At 39.3% G+C, this 27,681-nt stretch overlaps 2 protein-coding genes across 3 annotated transcripts; one reads left to right on the plus strand and one right to left on the minus strand.

Annotated features, from left to right (window-relative positions):
* The first annotated feature begins 1,057 nt into the window (after nt 1–1,057).
* On the plus strand, nt 1,058–18,638 carry LOC135619975 (homeobox-DDT domain protein RLT2-like). 2 transcript variants are annotated; one of them, XM_065122506.1, is made up of 18 exons: nt 1,058–1,750; nt 1,858–2,364; nt 4,237–4,316; nt 4,525–5,046; nt 5,130–5,219; nt 5,292–5,456; nt 5,529–5,751; nt 6,015–6,127; nt 6,473–6,559; nt 8,083–8,235; nt 8,332–8,487; nt 10,868–11,077; nt 11,146–11,853; nt 11,935–12,465; nt 13,839–14,477; nt 14,586–14,690; nt 15,867–16,124; nt 17,267–18,638. In XM_065122506.1, the coding sequence occupies exons 1-18, from the start codon at nt 1,609–1,611 to the stop codon at nt 18,092–18,094; spliced, it is 5,517 nt and encodes a 1,838-aa protein (XP_064978578.1). In that variant the 5' UTR covers nt 1,058–1,608; the 3' UTR covers nt 18,095–18,638. The 2 variants fall into 2 exon arrangements, with proteins under 2 accessions (XP_064978578.1, XP_064978579.1); XM_065122507.1 differs by having other exon boundaries at nt 6,027–6,127.
* A 341-nt stretch (nt 18,639–18,979) lies between these two features.
* On the minus strand, nt 18,980–27,615 carry LOC135619978 (uncharacterized protein At4g28440-like). Its single transcript, XM_065122515.1, has 2 exons — nt 27,315–27,615; nt 18,980–19,503 (listed from the first exon to the last, which is right to left on the minus strand). The coding sequence occupies exons 1-2, from the start codon at nt 27,562–27,564 to the stop codon at nt 19,313–19,315; spliced, it is 441 nt and encodes a 146-aa protein (XP_064978587.1). The 5' UTR covers nt 27,565–27,615; the 3' UTR covers nt 18,980–19,312.
* Between the last annotated feature and the right edge of the window lie 66 nt (nt 27,616–27,681).

Here is a 27,681-nt window from a genome sequence, read left to right on the forward strand (position 1 = left end):
CCCGAAACGTGTGGCGACGAACGGTGGCTGCTGTGTGGGAGTTTCCTCGGACGTGACGTCATAGATCATTGGAGTCCACTGTGGGTTTCACTTTCGTCATTTCGATTAGAATGTTCCCCAATCGCAGCAAATTAACGATAAGTAAGCATCTAAACCCAACAGAATAAAATTCTTTTAGATGTAAAAGACCAAAATTAACCCGGAGATGAAGACTAATTTCTTTTCCAATCCTAACGTGTTAGGTGTAGCTCGAAAGGATTTTCTATTCGTGGATGGAACTCACATCCTAGCGTGACCTTTTGATTCGTGCGATGTTGATTTTTGACCCTAAGATCTCGGTGGGTGCATGAATCGATACTTGCAAGCTTCAAGCCAGTATGATGATGACTCCATCAAACACATATTGCTGGTGTAAATAGTCAGAAAGGTGAAGAAGAAAGGGAAAAAAGAGTTAAAGCAGTCGAGTTAACGATTAGCTTCTATCATACAGAATTATTGTGATGTAGCTTAAGTTTATTAATTATGAAATAAAATATCAAATTTATAGAGTATTTTGTGGTCGGTCGGATTGGGCTCACCGTGTTCCATTCAGTTGGGCCCGACGGAGTAATACAGGCCCATCTTGCGGGCCCCACACCCGCACGAAGCCCCTGCGACGTCCCAGGGGTAGCTACGTCCTTGTCCGGATTCGGATCCTGCATGCATCCGATCCGAGTCCGTCGGCCTGACACTCCAAACCCGACCCACCCGGGCAGCCCAGAGGCAACGCACGCCACTCTCTCTCTCTCTTCTCTGCGCGACCCCTCCCGCACGTCACGTCGAAGAGAATCAAAGGTAATACGAACAAAAGAAGTAAATAAAAAAATAAAGGAAAATAAATAGCGAGAGAGAGAGAGAGAGAGAGAGAGAGAGCGAAAATAACAGAAGAGGAGAAGAACAAAGCTCAAATCCAAATCAAACGCCATCTCCCTCTCTTTCTGTCTATATATATATATATGTATAGATATGTATATATATCGCGATATTTGATAATTCCAAACCCACTAAGGGAGACGGCAAAAAAGAAAGGGAGAAAAGAAAAAGGAGAATTTTATCGAGCCCATTCATTACCCTCGCTCACGGAAACGTGTTCTCGTTCCAAAAGAAGATCGGACACCAACATGGATCATTTACTTTTTGTTCCTTCCGTTCCACAGCGATCCCAAATCAAATCCCCACCCCCGACTTATTTTTATTCCTCCCAATCGCTCTCCCCTCTTTTTCTCGCAATTCTTATTATCATTACTATTTATCTCTTATTCCTTCGTCTCATCCGCCCCTTTTCTCTCCTCCTCTGCTTGGATCTTCTCTCTCTGTCTCTCTCGCTCGCTTTCTCTCTCTCTCTCTCTCTCTGTCTCTCTCTTTTTCGGTTCCTCTTCTTGTTGTTCTTTGGTCTTCCGAATCCTTCGTTCTCTCTTCCGACGACTGCTATTTTCGTCGGGTTTTGTTGTTGTTGTTGTTGTTGTTGTTGTTGCGTGCGTGCGATGAATCGGTGAACGGAGGGGGACGAATCGGCCTTCTTGGCCGGCTCTTTTGCAGGATCTAGGGTTAGGGTTTGGGTCGCAGGAGATGGAGGTTGGGGAGGGAGGGGAGGAGAAGCCGCCGCCGCCGGAGGGGTGGAAGAAGCCGCCGGCGGAAGGCGGAGACAAGCCCCCCAAGAGGAAGATGAAGACCCCTTACCAGTTGGAGATCCTCGAGAAGACCTACGCCGGTTTGTTGATCTCCCCCCCCTCTTTGTATTAGGGTTTCGGTGCTCGATCGGTCTCCGATTGCGGTCGATCGGTTTTGATATCGTTATCTTTGTTTTCTTTGGAGCAGTGGAGGCGTATCCGTCGGAGACGCTGCGGGCTGAACTGTCGGTGAAGACTGGCCTCTCGGATCGGCAGCTCCAGATGTGGTTCTGCCATCGGAGGCTCAAGGACAGGAAGTTCCCGCCGACGAGGAGGCAGCGGAGGGACGATGACTCGTTGCCACTGACGCCACCACCGCCGGTGCTGCCGCCTCCCAATGACATGTTATCCTCGGAGTCCGGGGGTGTTGGGTTGAGCTCCAGCCCCTTCAGTGGAGGGCTCGGTAGCAGCGGGGAGTCCAGGAGGCCAGTTCCAAGGGCAGCTGCGAGGATTGGTACAGATATGTCAGCTCTTGGGAGGCGGTATTATGACCCACAGGGGCTGCTGCCTGCTCCGCCCACCCAACTGACCATGGGAGAGCTCCGGATACTTGCATCAGTGGAAGCACAGCTCGGGGAGCCACTGAGACAGGATGGGCCGGTCCTTGGTGTTGAGTTCGATCCACTGCCACCTGGTGCTTTTGGCGCACCAATAGGTATCACTAAAGAGCTGATCAGTGTAATATTAGGTCTTTTTTGTCCTCTGCTATGGTTGAATAATCTTGTTGCATTTGCCCTTTGTAACTTGTCGTTGCAATGCTAGTTTAGACATAAGTTGGACTTGAGCGCGAGTTACTTTCAACTTTTAATAGTTTTAATGTTTGTTTCCTTTTCTTAGTTAACTAGTTTTCAGACTTTTAGCAGAACAGTGTCCTACAGGTACAAACTTATAACTGTAATATACTGGTGCTTGGAATTTAGTTTGCAGAATCCATGATGGTATGTTTTTGATTTCTAGTGCTTGTAAATTGTAATGCATGTCCAATGTAGATCTTTATATTTGGAAGAAATAGTGTTTTGTCTTGGCATGATATTAGTGAGGTTGAATAAAAAGAAAAACTGTGTGATGGGTGTTGGTTGATGACTACAATTAACACCTTTCTACTCCTCGGGGAACCTGAGTTTGGTAGCACTACTACAATGAGGCTTTTGCACTACAACAAGGCTTTTGCTGATAATGATTTTATCACCAAGGTATCTTGGGCTTGTTGTATGGTCAGGACTCAGGAGACAGTTGCTTATAAGTGGCTTTACAAACATAAACACTAGGTCTTCTACATCACGATGCAGTTATTGTGCACTTTGGGGTTTGGAGTATTGCACTATCAATACATGCCTTTAAGCAAGGTGGTATAAGAGTTTGGGGGTAAGATATTGAGGAAAGGAAAGGAGGGGCGGGGGAGGGAGGTTGTTTAACAATGCATATCAGGAGCAAGCAAAAGACTGAAATGATAATATTGATCCATGACAATACAAAAACTGGAGGGTTTGAGAAGCCTATTTCGGAGGAAGAGTATGAGTCCGACTAACTGAAGCTGAAGCATTTGATAGGCAATTTAGATGGCATGTGCATTTGTGAAAATACAAGCAGGCCATTGTAATCATAGAACAAATTAACATAGGTGTAGGTTGGGCCATCACTTCAATTATGCTAGATAATGCAGAATTGTAATGAGATGATGGGTAGAAAAAAAAGATGCATTATTAGCCCCAAATTCGATTATGATAACTTTTCTTAATTAGTAGGTTTGTGGCTTGAACACATGAAGTTCTTCCTATTGTAGTTCTTTTACCCCCTCCTGTAAGCAATCAATGATATCTGATCCAGGCCTTAGCTTAATTTTTTTGAAATACCTCACTCCTATCTTTCATATATATGGCTGTCATGTTGTTTTTCTTGTACTTTCTTTGTCTGATTGTTCTACTAGTAAGTGTTTAGAACACTTGGATCTGACAAATTTGTTTGTTCATCTTATCCATTTGAGACTCCTAATATGTTTCATTTTTGGGCTTTGATTCTGGTTTTCAGTTAGCATTCAATGTGATGGGAGGATGAACATATCTGTTTTAGCAATTAGGTGTTAGCTGCCACTTTATAGTTTCCTTTGTTTGCTGTTTAATATGCCAACGCTTGGGGGCGCTTCTTTATTTCATATACAACATTATGGAGACAGTCACCAAATGGTATCTTGTTCATTGGAAATCATCATTTTCGATGAGGAGAATGGTCACTTCCTCGTCGATGTTCAAGTTTAGGTGTTGATGTGCATTAAGAATTAGCTTCATTGTTTTACAGACAGATTTCAGTTTCAGCAAATGTTTTTTGGTGCACTATGTCTAGAATCTACAATCTAAAAATCATTAAAGTTATCTTTCAGAGTTAAACTACTCTTCTCTCTTTGGAGCTTTTACTTCGATTGGTGGTTTTATGTACTGGCAGTTATGTTCAGTTATATTTGCACTTCCTGCTGTAGTCTTTTTTTTTTTTTTGGAATTTTCCTGCTTATTTGTTTTAAATCATTCGACAGAAATGCCTGCACAACAGAATCAGACCGTGCGGCCCTATGATGGTAATATGTTTGAGAGACATGATGCCAAGACAATGAAGGTTTGTTGTCCCTCATTGTATGTCTTAGTGGAAATTCAATCGGAAATTGAATATTGTTCTTTATTGTTTTATGCTTCCGGATCTTTATGATTGCGTTACTTTTATTAGAGCATCAGCCATGTATTGCTTTATGAATTTAAGTTGTTCTTTGCTGTAGGGTTTTATTTTTTGACTCTTAAAAGTTCTTGTGACTTCTCATGCTCCGCAGGGGCCAAGTTTCTTGTGTAGCATGGAACATTTGTTATCAAGTTCATCAAATGGAAAGAGGAAAACTACAGCTGGTGGTTCTCATATAATCCATCCACAAATGGGTTCTAGAGCTCTTCATGAATATCAGTTTCTTCCTGAGCAGCCAAGTGTTCGGTCAGAGGCATATGACAGGATCTCTCAGTCTCACTATTATGATTCTCCAGTAGATGTTTCCAGCACCAGGGTGACATCTTTACCTTCAGGCGGGAAAAGTTTGCATGGAAATGACCAGGAGGCACCAAGTTATACTTTTCAAGGTCAAATGTCGAGTGCCAGCCTTTTATCTCATCAAGGCAGGCAGCAAACTATTCCTTCCATCTCAACAGACTGTGACAGTACACACAGTAACTCCTTTCAAGTTCCTGCAAGTGATACTCAATTTGGTACACATCAAGCTATGGGACTAGAAAACCCATATTTGTCATCTGATAGGAGGATTCTTCGTGATGAAGATTTTTCTAGATTGGAGAGGAAACGCAAGGTGTGTAAAATTTCTAAATTTACCACTGTCACATAATTTTTTTTGAAAGCAACAATGTGGTATTTTGCATTTGCCATATTCAGTGTGATGAAGCAAGGATTGCTAAGGAGGTTGAAGCCCATGAGAAGCGAATTAGGAAAGAGCTTGAGAAACAAGATGTTTTGAGGCGAAAGGTGCTTCATTGCTCAAAGTTTGCTTTTGATATGCTCAATATTTGGTACTGATCTAAATTTATCGATCTTTAGAGGGAAGAACAAATGCGGAGGGAAATGGAGAGACATGATCGCGAAAGAAGAAAGGAAGAAGAGCGGATGATGCGCGAAAAGCAACGTGAGGAAGAGAGATTTCAACGTGAACAAAGGCGTGAAAATGAACGCAGGGAGAAGTTCTTGCTTAAGGAATCCCGGAGAGTAGGTTTTAAAACTATCGTTTAACTCCCATTTCTTTTAAATATTTTGCTAACATTTTTTTGAATTTGTCAGGCTGAGAAGTTGAGGCAGAAAGAAGAATTGAGGCGTGAGAAGGAGGCAGCCAGACTAAAAGCTGCAACTGAGAGGGCTACTGCCCGCAGGATTGCAAGGGAGTATATGGAACTTATCGAGGATGAGCGTTTGGAGTTAATGGAGTTGGCTACAGCAAGAAAGGGATTCTCCTCAATTTTCGCTCTCGACAGTGATACTTTGCAACAACTTGACTCATTCAAAAGTATGATTCTATTTCGTTGTTCAGCTCAGTTCTATAAATCATCCAGATCCATTTCCTTGTTGCATGTGAATTTAATATTCAGAAATTTATAACAGTATTAATTCTGATAAAATAAATGATCTTAAAATATCTTTTTGTCAACAATATGGCTAATTACTTCAGAAAATGTAGCATTGCTCCAGTTTAATGCTTGAATATGTTCATAGAAGTTTAAGCCGTTTTTGGGTTCATGGTCCACTATCATGCAAAGTAAACTTTGTCAGTTTTAACTGCAGGTATGTTGAGTGCATTCCCACCAAGTTCTGTAAGATTAAAAAGGCCTTTTGCAGTTCAACCTTGGGCTGATTCTGATGTGAACATAGCAAACCTTCTTATGGTGCATTTTCTAAGCTTACTCTTAGGCTTTTATGCTTTCATGTCTAGATTTATTTATTATTCCATCATTATGCTATTCTTTGTTGCATATTGCAAGTGAATATTTTTCTTTTTTTAGTAGATCTGTGAAAATCACTTTGAAGAAGTTCAACCTTCTGAAAAAAAGCAATTATGTGTTCTTACAGTTTTGTGTATCTTCCGTCGTTAGTATTTATTTTGTCAGATGGTCCTTTTTTTGGTGTTTTGTGCTTGTAATATTCCCTCTTTATTTGTTTTCTCCTTGCTACAATATATTTTTTAAAATTTCCCTAACACATCCATTGTCTGCCATTTATTGGAATTTCAGGTTTGGAAGTTCTTAATTACTTTTGCTGATGTACTTGGACTTTGGCCATTCACTCTAGATGAGTTTGTGCAAGCTCTCCATGATTATGTGAGTGCTCTCCAACTGTCTATACATTTCTGAACCTGGGATCTTGGTTTTGTGAACTCTGGAATTATTTATGAACCTTGAAATGTGCTCTCTAAATGGAAGAAGAATGTTTCAGTACCAATTTATAATAAGGGAATTATAAAATTGTTCTAGAGGAATTAAAATTAATTTTTAAGAATAAATTTGGTTTTGTGTTGGGTAAGATCAACAATAGACTTTATTAATTTATTGAGACAATTAACGGAAAAATAACAAAATAAGAAATATTTGCATATAGTCTTTATTGCTTTAGAAAAACTATAAGATAGAGTCTATGATAGACTTCCTAAAGCCTTATTATGATAGGTTTTATTGAGTCTATAAAAATGTGTATGATAGTGTAGTCATTAGTGTTGAACAAGCGTGCTTAGTGAGTTTCTGGGGCCATATAAACAGTCAACGTTAAGTTCTTATCTTTTTACATTGGTAATGAACGAACATAGTGGTCATGCATAGAATAAACCTCTTTGGTGTATTTTGTTTGACGAGGATATTATTTTAGCATGTAAGAATTCAAATGAAATTCATCCTGAAGTTGAGTTATGGAGAGAGATATTGAAAGCAAAAGTTTTAAATTAAGTAGAACTAAGACGAAATATATGAGATATAATTGTAGCAATACTAAGAGGAAATTTGAGGATATATAGTTAAGCAAGACTAACAAGAAGATAGAAGTCTTAAGTATTTAAATCAATTATTCAACAGATTAATGATTTTTTTTTCCCCGAAGGATAACTCACGAAAGCGAGATTTGGGCCTAGGACCTTGCGATATACTGTCAAAGTCTTTTCCAGCCAAACTAATTGACACCTTCATAGAGTTGGGTGGTGAGCTAAGCTAGCCCAGGACCTTGTGGGATTAATGAAAATATTGTTCATAGAGTAAAAAAATTGAACAGTGAAAGTGGAGAAGAGTGCCATGAGTTTTGTGTGAGCACCATATGCCTTTTAGATTAAAAGAAAGGCATCATAATTTAGTTGGTGTTGTTGTTTTAATTGTTGGGTGGTTAAAAAGCAATCTATATAAAAAGTTCAGTTGTTGAGATGGGAATATTAAGATAGATGCATGGAGTTAGCATAGAGTTATTGGGAAACAGAGATATCAAAAAAATTTCATTCATGAATACTTATGTGTAACTTCAATTGACACTAAGATGGAGAAATTCATTTAAGATGTATAGACTTGTGCTATGAAGATCAATAGATGTTGTAGTTAGAAGAGTTGAGACAATTAGTATTAGTGATACGGGGAAAGATAAGATAGAGTAAGCAATCTGTACTAGGAACTATAAAAATTTAATTGTTCTTAATTTAATTAAGGACATCACTTTTGACAATGCTTAATGGTGGCAAAAGATCCGAACCAATTATATGGATAAGACTGACCTTGCTGAGTTACTTATTATAACCATAATGTTTAAGAAGGATGAGTCAAAGAAGCTTCACCTTTTCTTGTGTTATAGATCTAATACAATTTTCTTTCAGGACTCTAGACTTTTAGGAGAAATACATGTTGCTTTACTTAAATCCATAATCAAGGACATCGAGGATGTTGCAAGGACTCCTGCTATGACACTTGGGGCTAGTCAAAGCAGTACTGCTAACCCAGGTGGTGGTCATCCACATATCATTGAGGGGGTATGTTCTGCTTTTCTTTAACTCTCTACTTGTTGAGTAGTCGTTTTTGGTTGTTATCTTGATCTCACATTCTCATTTTCTGCCTTCATTTGCTAGGCATATGCATGGGGTTTCAACATTCGCAGTTGGCAGCGCCATTTGAATTACTTAACATGGCCTGAGATATTGCGACAATTTGCTTTGTCAGCTGGATTTGGGCCTCAACTGAAGAAAAGAAATGTTGAACGTGTATGTTTCCCGGATGAGCATGAGGTACTTACGTTGCATCAACTTTGAGAAAAGTATATCCATATAGGTTCTTTTCTCTCTGCATTACTTCGACGAGATAGTCTGACCTTTGTTGATGTTTCTGCTACAATTGTTTTTGTTTTTTTTGACTTATTATGTGAGCCATCAATTGTGTTATGTTAATCAAGCCTTTAGGATAAGTTCATTTGAATGCCAAAAATTTCTGGATACATGTCATACCACAATTGACTATTAAAATGTTGATCAGGATAGCTCAATGTTACAATTTGGTATGGACACACATTTATAAATTACACAACATAAATGCCAAAATTTTAAATTTGAAAGTATAGAGTGAGAATTTATCGTGAGAATACCTTAGGACATAATTGTCTGAAACAGTTTGTACTTTCTATGGCTCACAAGTAGGGATGAATGCTCCAATTTTACTTCTGCTACTTCTGTCCTTTCCATTGCCTGCCATAGTCAGTCACCTCAATGTCAATAATAATAGCAGGTGACTGCTCGAGCTAGTTTGATTGTAATTACAGCAACAATCTGTATTTTGTGGTGCATGTGGTTGTGTCCATGTTTGATCTGCCCTTGGGGGCATACTGGAAGTGACTGAATTGGTCTCACTTGTACAGATAGCTGTTGTGGTGCAACCACTGTCCCACCTCTGTTAGTCTGCAATCATATAGGAACCACGAAGTGAAATTGAACTTTTATCTTATATAATATAGCCTGAGTTGAACTTGAGATACCTGATCCAAAATACAAATTACCTTCTTTCTTTATTTCAATCATGATTATTTGAAAATCATAAAAGTGGTTTTTGTTTTAGTCTTATTTTTTATGAACTGTCAAGATGGCTCGTTTTACTTGAAGATGTTAATAATTTAATTATATGCGAAACATTTTGAGGCTTTTATTTTTTTAGGAAAGTGATCTCGTGAAAAATGAGTTTTTTTGAGAGAAGTCAGTTGTACTTTCAAGTTTGAACCAAGTATTAAATAAGGTGAATTCATTCAGGGTGGCTTGGATATGTCCAAAGATGATCTGTAGTTGCATTGGTAATTTATAAGGACTTGTCTTCTATGAAGGTCTCTGAAAGAGTTGGAGGAAAACCATGAAAAATTTAGTGGCATTGTTCTTAATAGAACTTAATGGCAGGCTGATACACAATCAGCAGACATTGAACATGTGGTTAAGATCATAAATGGTTTGTTGTTTATTGAGTTAAAATGCAATCTACTACAGGTAACGGAATTGTGCCTTTGCTTACAGCTGTGTTTCATGCCTGAATTTTAGCTTTAATAGATGTTTGGATAGTTATAAAGTGCTGATTTTATCCTTGGTTTGTGCCAAGGATTGAAATTTTGTACCGTACGGTGTACCGAGCTTTGGTCGATATGGTATGGTTCGACGTACCAAGCGGTACACCAGGGTGTGCCGAGTAATTTGCCTAAAAATATATAAATATATATATATATATATAATTAATATATAAAAATAATATATATATATATTATAAGAAGTATAAAAATCACTATATAAAAATATTTAAAAAATATTTTAAAAAGGTGTACGCAGCTTAGGCGACTTCGCCTCCTCTTCTCCTTATCACTTCGTCTGCAGCATTCGGCGAAGAAGGTGATGAAGGCGTCGAAGGCCGTAGATGTCTCCGGCATTCAGTGAAGAAGGCGGGGAAGAAGAAGGTTGTAGAGTCGCAGACGATGCGATGAAGGAGATTGCCTCTTCCGCTGCTCTAGCTGTCGTCTCCCCTGATCCTCATGCCTCCAGATCCTCCTCTTTACATTTCTCCTCGTCGTTACCTCTTGGATCGGGATCCTCGAGGGAGGGTGGCGTCGGATTGAGGTCTAGAAAGGGTGTGGAAACAAGTTCACGTCGAGGTTCTCTCGATTCTCCCTCTTCTTCTCTTCTTCGGACACCCTTTCCTTCTTCGACACTTCTCTCTTATCCTCATCGTAGCCAGGTTGATACCGCCTAATAGTAGGCGGTAACGGTTGAAATTTCGATCGTTATAGCCCGAATATCAAGCGGACCGCTCGGTAGCGGGCGGTTTGTGTACCGGTTCATGGGCGGACTGGTATCGGGCGGTATGATTCAAAATTGCAAACCTTAGTTTATACTATGATGGCTTGCAAATATATTCAATAAAAAATGTAGTAGAGTATGTATCTAATCTATGAAACTTCTGAGCCTTGAAAGTTAAAACCTTGGTTGGTGACTTATGCAGCATGTACCTTTTGGGAATTGGTGAAGCTAGTTGTTTGTTAATGTCAAATGCATGATTTTTTGTTGTTTTAGTAGTGTTCACTAATCCAGTGATGCTATCACAATATGGTGTTGCTACTAAAGTCTCAAGCACCATTCTACTTAGGGTAACGATGGGGAGGACATTATTTCCATCTTACGAAATGGTTCAGCAGCTGAAAATGCTGCTGCTTTGATGCAAGAAAGGGGCTATACTCATCGACGTAGATCTCGGCATCGTTTGACTCCTGGAACAGTCAAGTTTGCTGCTTTTCATGTTCTTTCTCTCGAGGGAAGCAGAGGCTTGACAATACTAGAAGTTGCAGACAAGATTCAGGTAAATGTCTTTTGTATGATTGCTTTTTTGTTTTTGATTTGTTTAGCCAACTTTTGTTGCATTATCAGAAATCAGGATTGAGGGACCTAACCACAAGCAAGACACCAGAGGCATCTATTGCTGCAGCATTATCACGTGACACAAAACTTTTTGAAAGAACTGCTCCTTCAACGTATTGTGTAAGGTCCCCATATAGGAAAGATCCTGCTGAGGCGGATGCAGTACTATCTGCTGCTCGGGAAAAGATACAAGTATTTCAAAGTGCACTCTCAGACTCTGAGGGAGCTGAAAAGGAAACAGAAGATGTAGATGATGCAGAAAGAGATGAAGATTCAGAAGGTGATGCTGCTGATGATCCTGAAGTTGATGATGCTAGCATTGATGCAAAACTAGATAAAGATGATCCTTTCACAAGTGAGTTAAAAGATTCTAAGGCATCGACTCTACTGGGTAAGGAAACAGGGGGAGAGATTGGAGTAATTCCACAAACTAATTTTGGCAATGTGGAAAAAGGTCCAACCATTCCTTCAGAGAACTCAAGAACTGCGAGCACTTCGCATGCATCTCAGCTTCCTGACGCCAATTCAAACTTCCATGAAGAAAATAATACTGACATGGAGGAGACAGAGATTGATGAAAACAACTTTGGTGAACCATGGGTTCAGGGATTATCTGAAAGTGATTATTATGAACTGAGCGTTGAAGAGCGCATAAATGCACTTGTTGCTTTGATAGGAGTGGCTATTGAAGGAAATTCAATACGTGTAGTTCTTGAGGTATTAATATGATATATTTATGTCATTTCCTAATCTGATTACTTCTTTTTGTCATCATAAAATTGACGCTATGCCGTGCAGGAACGTTTGGAAGCCGCAAGTGCTCTTAAAAAACAAATGTGGGCAGAGGCACAGCTTGATAAAAGGCGGTTTAGAGAAGAGTATTCTAGCAGATTACAAGGTGCTGCTTTTGGTGGTTACAAGGCTGAGACAGCCCTAACTAATGGTGCAAGAGAGGAAAGCCAAACTCCACTAGACAATGTTGATAAGAGTAATGATGGTAATCTAGAAGCAATTAACAATGAGCGGTTTCTTGAGCAGAATCAGGTTAATTATGGTAATATGTCTGTGGGACAAGAACTTACATGTGCAGATGTCCTTCCAGTTCAGCACTATGGATATGCTACTGAAAGGTCACGTTCACAGTTAAAATCATTTATTGGTCACAAGGCAGAGCAACTCTATGTATATCGGTCATTACCCCTAGGTCAAGACCGCAGGCGTAATCGGTATTGGCAATTTTCGACATCTTCTTCACCAAATGATCCTGGCTCCGGGAGAATATTTTTTGAATCCAAAGATGGCCATTGGAGGCTTATTGACTCAGAGGAGGTACTTTATCTCATACTTTTTTTGTTTAGACGTAAATCTTTGAGATACAATGGAATAACAGTTTTTCATAAACTCATTTTTTTCCTGGTATACTAAATGTTTTTTCAAAGGTCTCATATATGAATGAATTTGTTAATGTAAGATCACATTAGGCTGTGACAGTTGATATCGCTAGTGTTCACATCTTGTACATAGCCCACAGCATTTTGTTTGAATAGTTCAAAACTGCAAACCAGTAAGTATTTGCTACAGTGGTATTCATAGCTTTAGTGAAGGAAGCACTTACTGGAGCCTTGTAGTCCATACGTGATCTGGCTTATCGAGTATCCCTATGTTTTTACAAGAATAAAAAATATCAATATGTTTCTGATGGTTAATACAATGATTGTCTGTAAGGTCTCGAAGTAATACCGATATAGTTTTGTCTTACCTACCAATCTTTTCTTAATACATTATGATTTATAATTAACTTCACTGCACTGGCACTGAAATTATATGGTGGAATAGATGCTTTTTTACATGCTAGATCCTGTTGTGTGGTATAATAGATATAGGTTCAAATCAATACCTTTTTCTTTTAGGATAAGTTTCAACCACCCAAATTTTATGATTCACAAAAAAATCTTTTTGTTTTCTAATATGTGATGCTTGTTAATGATGAAGGAACGATGAGATATTCATTGCTCATTATCCTGCAAACATCAAAATGTTTATCTTTATTTTTTGTCTAGGAGTTATGAAGTTGGAGCTTCAGAAGTAGCCAATACCTCATACATGGACATTAATGTTATTTAAGTTTTGAATTTATATTAGTTGCCAAAATCAAGTATTGTCGGATCTTTAGCCACATCCTGATTCCTCTGCTGCTACTATTACAGTAATGTTGTTCCTTCACCCTTTTTTCCTTCCTTGGTATTCTGTATTAGGTATTACAATGGTTTAACTGATAAAGTTCATTATCAAATTTTTAGAGTTGTATATTTTAGATTTTGAGGTATATCATTTGATGTGATAGCTACTCTACATGGAGGAGTTTCATACCCTTCGAAAAAAAAAATTAATAAAATAATTCAGTAGTTACAGGGATTGCTGAACTTGTTGCCCAGCAATGTCTGCCTTCTATAATAAACCGTGTCATTTGTGTCAATTTTCCACCTGTTTGTGAAGAGCTGTGTGAAAATGTGCATGGCAACCAAAAGGTACATAAAGACGATATAATCTCACTCAATTTTAGAGAAGAGTCTAGGTGCGAAGTACCACATGGATTCCACAGTCAGATGAATTTAGGTTAAGACATTACCCTAATTTAAGTTTCAGTTGTTGAATTGACCCTCGTGACTCAGTGTTTTTTTAATCGTCTTCTATGAATGTAGGTGTTTGATGCTCTTTTAGCTGCTTTGGATACACGTGGGATCAGAGAGTCACATTTGCATTCAATGTTGCAAAGAGTGGAAGCAACCTTTAAAGAAGCCATTAGGAGGAGTAAGAAATCTTTCAACTCTGCAGTGTCAGTTGGTGACCATGTCAAAATAGGGGTGCCCAAGATGATGGTAAGTCCAGACTGCAGCATGGAACTCGACAGTCCCAGCAGTACCCTCTGCGGTCTTGCTTCTGATGCTTTAGAGAAGTCAACATCTTTCAAAATTGAACTTGGGCGGAATGAAGTTGAGAAAACTGCTGCCTTGAAGAGATACCAAGGTTTCTTGAGATGGATGTGGAAAGAATGTTATAATCCTTACATGTTATGTGCCATGAAATATGGGAAAAAAAGATGCTCAGAGTTGCTTCATACTTGCAATTCTTGCTTCCAGTCCTTTTTAGCTGAAGAAAGGCATTGTCCTTTTTGCCACAAGACATTTAAGGCCTTTCACAACTCTGATGCAATTTTGTCAGAGCATGTGGCTTTGTGTGAAACAAAAAGAAAGTCAGACCCTGACTGGAAACCCCAACTCTCTGACTCTACTCTTCCCATTGGAATCCGATTGCTTAAAGCACAGTTATCCATGATTGAGGTGGGAAACCCTTCTGAAGTCCTAAATCTTTTATAACCTTTTTTTACATAATATTGTTAAATCTTCCTTATCTGCTTAATTATGGGCCTGTAAATGCTACTTTTGCAGGTTTCAATTCCAGCAGAAGCTCTTCAGGCTTTTTGGACAGAGGGATATAGGAAATCATGGGCTGTGAAATTGCACTCTTCATCTTCGGCTGAGGAACTCTTTCAGGTTTAACTCATTTGATATGTTGACAACTGAATATATTTTTCCTGCCACATGGTAGAACAACAAAGTGGACTTCATATATTAGATGTTGAAACTAAGAATCACATGAAACAAAAAAATTCTGTAGTGATATCAGTTCAATTTTTGACATGGGAGTTTTTTGAATTTACTATTCCATTCATTAACATTTTAAGTTTGAGTCACTATATTCCCATTTTCCTGTTGTAAATGCAAGATAATGATACTTGTTCTGTAATGACATGCTCAAGTCTTTCTTTGCTTGTTGGAGCTTTTCCATGATTGAACATTGCGATTCATCAAAAGCTGTCTACATTCACCTGGAGTAATTGCTTATTGTTGCAACATTGTCATCATTCTCAAGCTTGTTTGCATGTGCAACAAAGTTCGTCTTGTGAACGTCTAATTTGACTATTTAGTTATGAAGCTGGGGCTCTTAAAAGTTAAAAATGCTTTCTGTGTACTTTTTTTGGCACGGACTCAATTAGTTCACTTATTGTCTTAATGACAACAGAATGTCATAGTCTCAACTATCTGAGGTTGGCTAAATTATGCAAAATATATGTTGATGCAGAGTGTGATCATGAGCATCATATTTATGTTTAAAATTGTAGCTTCATACTTTGCAAATACTTCAGAGGGAAACTAATTTAGAAATGTGTTTGTATAGCATGATTGTCGACATGAGATGAACAAATTTTCCCAGTTGCATACTAGAATAGTAAGTGTCTGAAGAATCTACGTAAACTAGTTAAATGGTTTAGATGACCAAATTGCATTACAACTAAGGTCAAGGAAGACTTGAAATAGACAAAAATCGTAATGATCTGGACTTCCAAGTGTATCCAAGGTAGGCTAGATTTAGTCAATCTGATTTTTTGTATCTAAGCAAATACAAAGCTCAAAGTGTGATTTTTGTCTATGTAAGAAAATGAATTCTTATTTGTGTTGCCTCTATGGTTATTGCTTGAAGCCTTGAACTACTTGGTGCTGCCTGATTTTGAAATGCAACTTTTGTGGTGTCAAATTCTGTGTGTTATATTCTTTTCATCGTTGAGGGTGTAAATATGTTTCAGTGGGCTTATTCTCTTTCTGGTCCATGGAAGCTTCTTCTAAAGCAAAAAATTGGGAATTTATCTGCTTTACGTTATGTGCTTGCAGATTCTGACTTTGTTGGAGAGTGCAATAAAACAGGATTTTCTATCTTCAAATTTTGAAACCACAACTGAATTGCTGAGTTCTACTGCACGAGTTGCTTCAGAGATTATTGCTGCTCACTCGGGATCAATTCCTGTACTACCATGGGTGCCTGATACTTCAGCTGCTGTGGCTTTGCGGTTGTTAGATCTTGATTCCTCGATTTCTTATATGCTGCAACAGAAGCTGGAGTATCATAAAGAAAAGGAAGGAGATTATATTGTAAGTTGTATTTCTTTTTCTTGATGTTTCTGGTTTTTCCTTGTTTTTGGTCTGCAATCTGGATTATATGTCAAATGGAATGAGGAAACATATTTTACTTGAATAAGATTTTAGCTAATTATTACTTTTGGTCAACTAATAAGTTAAATCTCAAGTTATGGAAACCATTGATGTAACATTCAATTGTAAAGATAGAATTTTAATTCCTATCAAGTATCAACCTGGAGTGGCATTTTACAAAAATAAAAAAAGGAAAAACGTCTCAGCATATGTCGATCTTTCATTTTGCGCCTTCAACCAAGTGTGTTTAGAATATTTACCTTGTCTGTTATGCACACCCTAATCTCAGAAATCTATAAGCAATGTCAAATATATTTCTTTTAAGCCAATAACAGTTTTTATTTCGAAGCTTCCTATTATTGGAGAGCGTTCAGAATGAGACCTATAAGTTAGTGCAGGAATTGATTCACCACTTCCGATAGAGCAGAGATCAGTCAGCTCATCAATTCTATGCTATGTGCCAAACCTTTAATGCTAAACAAGTTTCTTGAGTTCTAATTCCCAATTACTGAGAGTGGTTTATGGTGGTGTGCCTGCACGGTTGAGAAACATCTACATGCATAAACTTGAAACATCTGCATGCATCTGTTGAAGTACCATGTCTTTGAGGCTTCTTTTTCTATAATCTAACATGTTTTCTTAGCTGCAGTAGTTGCCAAACGTGCTATTTTTAATGTTTCTTGATCTTGCTTTCTTATGGTCGTCCACGTTTGTCTTTTAGTTGTCCTCGATTCATCCATTCAGACTCAAAGTAGCCATCGGTCATACAATTATGGATCTTTGGCAAGATGATTTATTGGAAGTTTTATTCTGTTAATCTAATCTAGAATTGGCAATTTCTCATGTTCCAAATTTTTGTGGCAGCATAGTCATGCATTATGTTCATTAACCTTTTGAGGCACTGTGTGAAAATGTGAGGTGCAAGATTTCTTAGACCCAGAAACAGTTGGTTGAAACAATAGATAAATAAAGGGGCTTAATAATTGTTGTTTCTCATCTAGTTTGTGCTTTGTGTAACTTCTATATCTTTTATGTTTTTCTGTTGCTTTTCAAGGTTTTGAAGGCTTTTTTTTTTACTGCAGAAACTTCCATCACGATATGCAGTTGTTAATAACATGCAAGAGGTAGAGCCAATGGGAACACCTGATCAACTCGACTATCATAATGATGGGAGATGGCTGGATACTGGAAGTGGATACAGGGGCCGAGGCAGAGGTAGTCGCGGACGTGGAGGCCGGGGCCGTGGCCGAGGAGGAAGAGGGTTGAGAGGGAGTGGAAGTTCTTCTAGGGTTGAATTTAGGACTGATAATATTGGTAGTTTCGAGAAGGCCACAAGAAAATATACTAGAAGAGGGCGAACACGTGGCCGTGGTCGTAGGCGTGGCCGTCGAACCATTAGACCTAGACAAAGATCTGACAACAGGGTAGCTACAATTGATAAAAGATCTCTTTTGGGCAGTTTTATCACTGCAGATAGCAGCTCTAATCAGGCAAGGATAGAGGAGTCTCCTGCGAGCTCAGGTGGAGAAGAGTGGGGTCTTGGTGAAGATGCTGGAAAAACATATGTTGAAGAGGATGATAACAGTGCGGGCTTCGAGTCTGATGAAAACGGCCGAGCTTCAGGAGATGAATATGATGATCAGGCAGCAGACTCAGCTAGAGATGACTATGATGAGGGCAAGTCCACGGGACTAATTGATGATGAAACTGAAGAGGAGGATGGTGGAGACATGGTGGATGAAGAGGGTGAAGAGGATGATGTGGGTGGTGATGGACATGATTTGGATGCTTATATGGACGATGACGATGATGATGAGATGAGAGATAATCCGGAGGATGTCGGGGATGCAGAAGGGAATGGAGATGAAGATGAGGGAGCATCATCATTTTCTTCGGAGTACAGTGATTAGGAGGTTTAACACTTTTCATCATGTGTGGAGCAGTCGTGGTATTGATTATATAGAATGACAGATGGTCTCCTCAGACGTGTTGGTGCTAGAAGCAGTCTACGTTTTCTTCCTTTCTTCTATAAGCCAACTGCCTGCACTGGAAACAGCACCGCGGGACACAGCTATAATTCGCTATTAATTTATCGGTTGCGGTTCATCAGGCCAACAAGCTTTGTGGTGATTGCACCCTCATCATATGGTGTTAAACTTGATGGAAATTTCTTGAGTTGCGAAGGTGGATTAGAAACTTGGGATAAAGTTGAAAGGAAGATGAGCGAGCCTGCCGAGTCTTTCCAGTTTCTGATTACTTGTACAAATGGTAACTGAACTAGAAGTTGATCCCAATTCATCCTGATCATGATGTAGAGCTTTATAGCTCCCCGGCAGTTCCACTTCCTATATCCTATCTATTAGAACTGGATTAATATCCTTGACTTCATCATCTAGCATGTAGTCCTAGCGATCGACAGCATGATCTCAAATGAAGCTCGTGTCTTTTTGCTCATTTATCTGACTTCGAGCTGTGTGAAACAATAGATTTGCGGATATAATGGCTGCTTGTGTCACGATGGATCAAACCCAATGTTCCATGTTGAGATTTATAAATATTACAGTTAAAAACTGAGATAATTGATACTAGGTTTATATATAATTAATATAAGTGAGATTTCAGATTTGGCTCCACATTTGCACATTATAAAATTAATGATTATATATATATATATATATATATATATATACACACACACACACGTGTAATGCATACTGCATACGACGTTGCAACAAAAATAAAACATGCCTACGGTCAGCTTGCAAACAATGCGCACAAAACAAAACCCCGCTTAATGACCGTGGTCGATATCCAACCCCACATAAGAATGTTAAATTGCAGCTGGATTGTACACAGAGGTCAACAAATAATACAAGTTGTCTTCAGAATCTGCAAGAAAATAACAATCAGCCAAAAAACTAAGGAACTAATAAAACCGATGCAGCAGCAGCAACCTTAGCGAAGCCTCAACTCTTACAAGGTTGAAACCACGGCCAGCTTCATCAGCACTGAAACTACTCGCCTTCAAACCACTTGCTTTCACATCCCTGCACACTCAAAACTATCTCCAGGAGATTGACGTAGAATTTAACCTGTGATTCTTCGGTGCTTATCTCTACCACTGGACATCACTCTTCCACAACATTGACCAGCTCATACTCAATCAGAGATAAGTTGTTGTCCTCTTTCACTGTGAAACTTGCAGGCGCTGTGACCTCAATGCGCCCCCACTTGTCGACGGCCAGTCTCATTGACCCCTTGAACATATCAATCTTTGCATTGCGGAGTATGACGGTCGCACCAAGTTTCATCAAGTCAACTGCCAAAAAATATACAACTTTGTTGAACAATCCTTATTGAAGAAGCTTTTTTGAACAATTAATTTAGAAATTCAATTAGTTCATAGCCGACTACAATGACAAAGATATAAGACATCCCAAGAATCTTCAACGTCTCATGTGTGCTACCATTTTCATGAGAGGTACTTATGTTTATGTAAGCATGTCGAGCAGCATAGAGGAACCTTAAATGCAAATATTAAGGTAAATGGAAATTTGTGTAAAGATTACTGTCAGAAACTGAATGAAGCTTTTAAAATATAAGGTAGTCCGACCTTACTAATCATCACAATATCAGCTCTGCCAGACGCCATATTTCTACAAGGGACCAAAGGTCCAAAAGTACATTCTTACGAGCAATCTTAATATCAATTCTCTCAAAATTCTTTGTAACAATAATTAGAAAGATGTTCCTGTCCAAAACAAATGAGAGGTAAAAGAATAATAGCACATGCACTATCACTTGATGTAGGGTGGTGCTGTTATACCTATAAGATATGCAAGCGATGTCAAATCTTTGTGCAGATGTAATACTCATGATAAAATCCTGTGCATGCATAGATGCACATCTTCATACAAAGGCATATGTCCCTACGTGGAGAGGATTTTCCAGATGCACTTCAGCAAACAAGAAGCAGTAAAATGCAAACAAATATTTAAGGATAAAGAAAGTAGAAGGAAACCAAATAACTTCATCAAGCAACACGGAGAATCTCATCTTCTAGCATTATTTTCTCACTGGTGCAGTGGAAGTCATACATATCCCATATATGTTATATATATTGGCCAAAAAATCCAATGCCTGGAATACATAAGGTCAAACAACCATTTGGGCAGAAACTAAACTCCAAAGTGAAACAATTGCCGAGACATATCGACTAAGCTAAGGGCTCCTTGACAGTCATCTAATAATGGTATATGCAAATCCAAACTAATCCCTCCATAAACAATTGTTGCACCCTTTCAGATAGAAAAATAATACTAAAAGTAACATATCTCATATGTGCAATTTATACATGTCATTTTATGCATGCAAGGTGGATTTGCAGCAGAGTCGTATAATATTAATAACCTTTAAAAGCATATTAAACTTCAATCACAGAAAGTCATCTGCATAAGATGTCATAATCATGGACTTCACAGGGCACCCAAGCGAGGCAATCCACCAAAGGCTCATATCAATAACCTTTAAAAGCATATTAAACTTCGATTACAGAAAGTCATCTGCATAAGATGTCATAATCACAGAAGTCACCGGGCACCCAAGCGAGGCAAGACAAGGCCCAAGCGCCTCAATGGTGGATCGGGTGAGTGCTTGCAATTTGGTGCGGCCCAAGCATCGGGTGGCTCATGTGCATGTTTAAAATGCTCCTGGTTTGCTCAAACCTAATGTGCATGATGATGGTTCGTTCAAACCAAATGACCCATTGCTTACCCCCTGCACACGCACAAGATCAACCCCGACCTCCTCTTTAGAAAACCTAATGCTAGCGATGAAAACAAACAAATGACTTAGTGCAGCAAACAACTTCCTCTTGCTTCAAAGTGACACCTCGTCAACCGACTAGCAGCTTCCTCTCACATGGTGGCCCTCCAATTGTGTCTTTTTCTCACAGTAACGCTCTCTCCTTCCCACCTTGCTCTCTCTCTTTCTCCTCTGATATTGTCACCCATCACCGAGCATCCCCAATAGCCCCCTCTCTCCCTCCTCCCCCTCTCCTTCCCTATAGCTGTCCCCTCTCCCTTTCTGTTCCACTGTCAACCCCCTCCTCTCTTTCATCCTCCTCCCCCATAGCTCCCCCACGCAACTGACAATTGTCGAACCTCCTTGGACCTGATAGACTCATCTCCATCCTCCTTCCTCTTCTCCTTCTCTCTGCTTCTTCCCCCTCTCCGTCCCTCTCATTGTCCCCTTCCTCTTTCTCGTCCTCTGTCATCTCCCAATCGATAGCTGTCGAGTCTCCTTGGATTCAATAGCACCCCTCCCCCTCCCTCCTCACCAATAGCTCCCCTCCCAACTGATAGCTATCGAGCCACCACACACCCCAACAGCCCCTTGTCCTTCTTCCTACCCGATTCCTCCTCCCTCTTCTCCTTAATTCTATATATATATATATTTAAAATTTTAATATTTGCAAGTGCCTTACTTTGCTTAGATGAGTGTTTAGCGTCTCGAGCATTTTGACAACTTTTAGCACCTAGCACCTTTGACTACACTATTCATGATATGCATCAATGTAAAATTCCCGTTTCATTGAACTTTCTAAATTTGCTATGGCTGATGATGAATTTGGAAAAGCAAAATGGTTTAAAAGAGGACTAGGGCCAGGCATAAGAAGTTGGGTTTCAGTTTTAAAGATCAAAACTTATGTTAATGTGGTTGATAGAGTTATGATAATTGAAAGAGATATTGAGGAGATTCAAAAGATACTAGACAAGTAGGATAAGGTCAAGCTCACCAATCGTAAAAATAAAAAAGAAAAACAAATAAGAAGTTAGTAACAAGAGGCTTAAAATATCTAGATTTGAGATATGGTTACTATCAATTGAAGATTAAGGAGGATATCCTTAAAATAATATTTAGAACTTGATATGATCACTATAAATTCTTGATGGTGTCTTTTGATTTAACTAATACGCCAGCAGCCTTTATGGATATGATGAATAGGATATTTTAGCCACTTCTAGACAATTGTGTAATTGTATTCATAAATGATATATTAGTGTATTCAAGGAGTAATTAGAAGCACAAGAACATTCGAGAATGTGTAAGTTTGAGAACAGTTCATTATGATAAATTTTGGCAAAAACAGTAGGGTTAGTTGTAGTAGACATCTAGACAGGCAATTATGCTCCAGATTATCCATGAAAAGTGTTGCTAGAAAGGTAATACGAGCCCACTTTCCAATCAAACAAGTTTTGTGTAAATTGGAGTTGTTCACAAAAAGTTATAAGCAACTCAATGCAAATAGGGTATACAAAATTTCAGCTCAAAATGAAATCATTTAAAGGCCAAACTGCCCTCCCAATTCAACTATTATCACCTAATATATTATATTAACACTAGGTTGAGGATACCTGAACTACTAAAGCTCATATCTTGATGCACAAAGATGGTAGTCACTCAATTCCAAAACCTACAAAACCCTAAGAGATTCTTCTAACACATATCAAGAGCACAGGGATTTTGTGTACTTCAGCTTGACAAGCCCATATCTTTAAGCACAAAACTCATACTAAAGCCATTCAAGAAACCATAGAATCATAACATAATCATAATATAATTTGAACCTTAGGTTACTCAAAATCATCCAAAAAAAAGAGCATACAAAACTGCTAGCTGAAACCCAGGTATATTTATGGAAAGATTGAGTTTCTTACTCTGCTATTCAGTAGAACCAGAGTTTTTACTCTCCACGAAGGGAAGGGTGAAAAAACTAAGAGAATTGGTGAAAAATGAGAGAAAGGGTCGTGCATCATGTGTATCAAATAGTAAATTGTTTTACTTATGCATGAATAGAAATAAGGTACATAAGTGAGATTGAAGGATGATCCTAAACCAAAAACTCTACATTTTTGTCAAACGAAAATTGGCCCAATTTAGGCTCATGTTCTAGGTTGTACCAGCCCTAGCATTATACTTACATAGAAATAAGATAAGGCCTAATGAGATTAAACCCAACACCTCATGGAAACCACTAAGCAGCCCCAAATATGCACTATTCCCAACTCCTCTCTAGTTTATCCTTATCCTCCTCATCAAACCAGATAAGGCATGACCCTGTCTCTCATTTTTCACCCATTCTCTCAGTTTTTTCACTCTTCAAGAACTCTGGTTCTAAGGAATAACAAGGTAAGAAAGCCAATCTTTCTAATAGATATGCCTAGGGTTTCAGCTTAGCAGTTTTATAGATTGTTATTTTCGAATGATTTTGAGTCACCTAGGGAATAAATTAGTATCTGATTTTTTGATATGTTGTGTATGATTATGTTATGTATCTATGACTTCTTGAATAGTTTAAAACTGAGCTTTGTGCTTAGAAATATGAGTTGTCAAGCCGAAGTATGCAGAATCCCTATGAGAGGATTTTGTTCTAACTAATTTGACACCCTTAAAGATACAATTAACTTACGTGCTCTTGATATGTGTTAGACGAATACATTAGGTGAGCTTCAGAAATTCAGACATTCTCAATTTAGTTACAACAGAACAAAATAGGTGATGATAGTTATATTGGGAGGATAGTTTTTCCTCCAAATAATTCTTTTTCGAACTGAAATTTGGTGTAAATTTGATTTTATATGTCTCCTGAGTTCCTACAGAATTTCATGATAATACAAGATGGTTTGATCATCAATAATAGTGAAGCAAGATTATTTCGTAAAATCTTGTATTTGTTTAATTGCTAGTAGCTAGCCCATTTGATTATAGGTTGATTTATTGGCAAATTGGTAATGAAATTTAGGAGAATTTGCAGGTTGGGTACAGTCTAATTCAGAGGAAATTCTACCTAAATTTTGCTACAAATTATTGTTTACATTAGGAGTTATAAGTAATCTAAGATGTAAGGTTCTTAATTTAGGTATATCATAATCCTGTATTCTAAATTTGATATGTTTATAGCTCCCTAACACACCTAATCATTGAGGACCATGACCCTTTGCTAACACCATCATTTTGAGTCGAATCAGGTAAGTACAAGCTTAATATACTGCAAAACAATGGTCATACATATTGTGTACATTCATAAGGTATTTTATAAAGCTGTTTTGAAAGATACATTTGCAATAATCTAGGTATCAGTATACTGATTATATAAGCAGCGCATGAACATAAAAATACATGAATTAAAACGAAAATGAATGGCATATAGGTGGGATGACGTGCAATGTCAGAGTGCACATAGATGTAGTGATGTGCGATATCAAAATGTACATGTATTATGACGTGCAGTGTGAGAGTACATGCAGATATGATGATATGCGATGTGGGAGTGCATATATGCATTATGATATGTGATGTGAGCGTACACGTATATATTATGACATACAATATAAAAATGCATGTATATGTTACGATGTGCGGTATGCGAGTGCACATATAAAACAAAACATGCGATGTGAGAGTGCACACATAAATTGTAACGTGTGATATAAGTGTGCACCCGATCCATACTCACTTATGGAATTCCCCATTATTGTAATGAATTCCCCGATGTATAGTCACTTATGGACTTCCCCATCTTATTATATTCATTCCCCCCGATCTATACATTATCAACTAATCTATACTCTTGATTATTTCCTTCCCGCTCCGTGGGCAATAGGAAGAGTTCCACCTTATTGAAGAATCATTCTCCTTGTACTATGACTCAGTGATTGCAAAAGGCGCTCGGGCGCTCGCCTAGGCGCTCGGGCGAGGCGAGGCAAGGCCCGAGCGCCTCGCTAATGTCCCAGGCGGCGCGCTTCAAACAGGCGCCGCCTGGGCGCTCGCCCGAGCCCAGGCGCTGGGCGCTTCGGGCGAGCGCCTGGGTAAACCAAGGCGACCGAACCAGAATTTTAGGTCTGGTTCGGTCTTGGTTCGGTTGTTAGTTGGTTCAATCGAACCAACTAAACCGATATAACCCCAACCCTAACCCTAACCCTAACCCTAACCCTAACCCAACACTAACCTGCTGCCGCTGCCGCTCTCGATCCCGATCGCGATCTCGTCGCTCGCTGCCGCTGCTCACGCCTCCCGCGAGCCCTCTCGCTGCTCGCGCCTCCCGCGAGCCCTCCCGCTGCTCGCGCCTCCCGCGAGCCCTCCCGCTGCTCGCGTCTCCCGCGAGCCCTCCCGCGAGCCTTCCCGCTGCTCGCGCCTCCCTCGAGCCCTCCCGCTGCTCACGCCTCCCGCGAGCCCTCCCGTTGCTCGCGCCTCCCGCGAGCCCTCTCGCCTTCTGCGAGCGCCTCCCGCGAGGCCTTCCCGCTGCTCGCGCCTCCCTCGAGGCCTCCCGCTGCTCGCGCCTTCCGCTCCCTTTCCCTTTCCCGCTGCCGCTGCCGCCGCTAGCTACCGCCGCTCGCCGTTGCTTCCTCGTTTCTCCATCAGGCTCAGTATACTCTTAATATTAAGTTTATTTGAATTTTGAAATGATTAATTTTCTGTTAATAGATTAATAATATATTATTTTGATTTTAATGTTGTTAATTTTTATTTATTTGAAATTATTGTTATAATTATATTATATATTTTTATAATTTAGATAATTTTAAATAATTATATTATATATTTTTATAATTATATTATATATTTTTATAATTTAGCGCCTCGCTTCGCTCGGGCGAGCGCCTAGCGCCTCGGGCGTTTGTGGACCTTGGCGCCTAGCGCTTGTTAAATCACTGCTATGACTTACTCTTAAACATATGCATTATGAGTTACTTGAGATCATAATTTTGCACTTTTACCATGAGGGTACACATGGATAAATAAGCTCTAAGAGGATGTTTTACCATGAGATGTTTTCTGCATTTGATTACAAAATGTTGCATACATGACATAATACCTACTCACCTGAATAAGACTATAGGTTTATGCTTACTGCATTATCACTTATAGTAGACCTTGTTTTACAGATAAGGACATTGAAAACCCACCGATGTGATGGGCAAGGAGATAACCAAACATGGATCCATGCTATTGCAGATATAGATGATAACTTGTGATATATTTTTTGAATATAAATTATGGACAGGATATGTGTGTGTTCTTTGTTATGGTTAGGTGTTTATAACTAATACAACTGTCAAACACCACCGTGTATAAGTGAAACCATGTCATTTTGTTTGACAAGTTAACATCTTTCAAATTGCCCACTTTTCCGCTATACTATTATTGGTAGTAGTAGTAAACTGCACTTCAAAGACATATCATCCATAGAGAGTACAACAAGGTATCTCGAAAATTTGCATAAAGGACAAACATTTTTGCTGGTAATAATACATCTAAAATAACTAACCTCAAAGAGGGGACTAAGTAAAGACAATAGTTCTATACAAATTTGCTTCTAGCTTTTGGAAGCATCTGTGTTTGGCCCCAAATGATTGTGACTTATTCCTTGTTGTTTTTGTTATTATATATATTTTTTCTGGTGGACTCACCAAAGGAGGCAGAGAGAAAAGAACACAAACAAACAAGCCAACAAAAAACAAAGCCTCCCTTAGGGCTAGATTATTCTAGTCTCCCACTTCACCAAACACAAGATGCAACTGGCAAGGAACATGTAGCTCAAGCATATTATTATACTTAATTGTTACACACAGTACAAACTTATTTTAAGCCTTGACTGGAACTCAACAAACCCCAAAAAGGCACTCCTCATTATGGTGTGGACCATTCCCATGAATACTAGTTACCTAAATATTCTTTTCCTCCTATTTTAAGATGAGAGTCTTGAACAACAAGTCAATTATGAGTTACATGTCGATATATTAATTCACACAGATCATGATTCTAATCAAGCCCCCATTCCAACTCCTAATCCTCAACTTCTGTACATTTTCTCCATGATCACTGGCTCGATAGTATCAGGTTTCACGGAAGAGCAATTAAACAAACACAACACCTAATCATCAATAGAAAAACGCAGATGCAACAAGCTTCAACACTCTCCTTTAAATGGTGCTCGTAGGCATTGGTGCAGTACATGATGCATGCATAAGAACGAAGGCTAATGATAAGAAAGAAGAAAAAAGAAAGGATGGGGTTTAACTACGAACAAAACGAAAGATAAACAGGAGGGAAGGGAAGGCACCGAACCCTGTTCGTTACGGGCAGTGAAGACGATGGTGCCGGTTTCGTCGCCGATGAGGCACTCAGAAATCCTGGTGGGGCGGAGTTGGGCGGCGGAAGCGCGGCCCTTGTGGAGGACCGTCTCGGAGGTGAGCACCTTGGCCGTGAGGGTGTGCCCGCTCGTCCCGGGCTTCAGCTGATCCACTTTTACGAACACCGGCTTCCTCTTCGCGGCACCTGCTCCACCTTGGTGTTGGTGCTGCTGTGTCGTCGCCATGGCCGCCGAAGCCCTAACCCCAGAAAGCAGACAAGAACAGCAATCCAAGACCCAACCGCGAGACGAAACCCTAATAATATATGTTGACCGAGGCGGCGTGGCCGGATTCCATTTGTG

The sequence above is a fragment of the Musa acuminata genome, chromosome BXJ2-8 (assembly GCF_036884655.1).
Source record: "Musa acuminata AAA Group cultivar baxijiao chromosome BXJ2-8, Cavendish_Baxijiao_AAA, whole genome shotgun sequence".
Lineage (NCBI taxonomy): Eukaryota > Viridiplantae > Streptophyta > Magnoliopsida > Zingiberales > Musaceae > Musa > Musa acuminata.

Coding starts and splice junctions, on each gene's coding strand:
- LOC135619978 (XM_065122515.1), bottom strand. CDS start 27,564: ATGGCGACGACACAGCAGCACCAACACCAAGGTGGAGCAGGTGCCGCG. Junction 19,504..27,314: donor CACTGCCCGTAACGAACAGG/GTTCGGTGCCTT, acceptor ATTTTTTGGCAG/TTGACTTGATGAAACTTGGT.
- LOC135619975 (XM_065122506.1), top strand. CDS start 1,609: ATGGAGGTTGGGGAGGGAGGGGAGGAGAAGCCGCCGCCGCCGGAGGGG. Junction 5,457..5,528: donor TGCTTAAGGAATCCCGGAGA/GTAGGTTTTAAA, acceptor TGAATTTGTCAG/GCTGAGAAGTTGAGGCAGAA. Junction 14,691..15,866: donor CGGCTGAGGAACTCTTTCAG/GTTTAACTCATT, acceptor ATGTGCTTGCAG/ATTCTGACTTTGTTGGAGAG.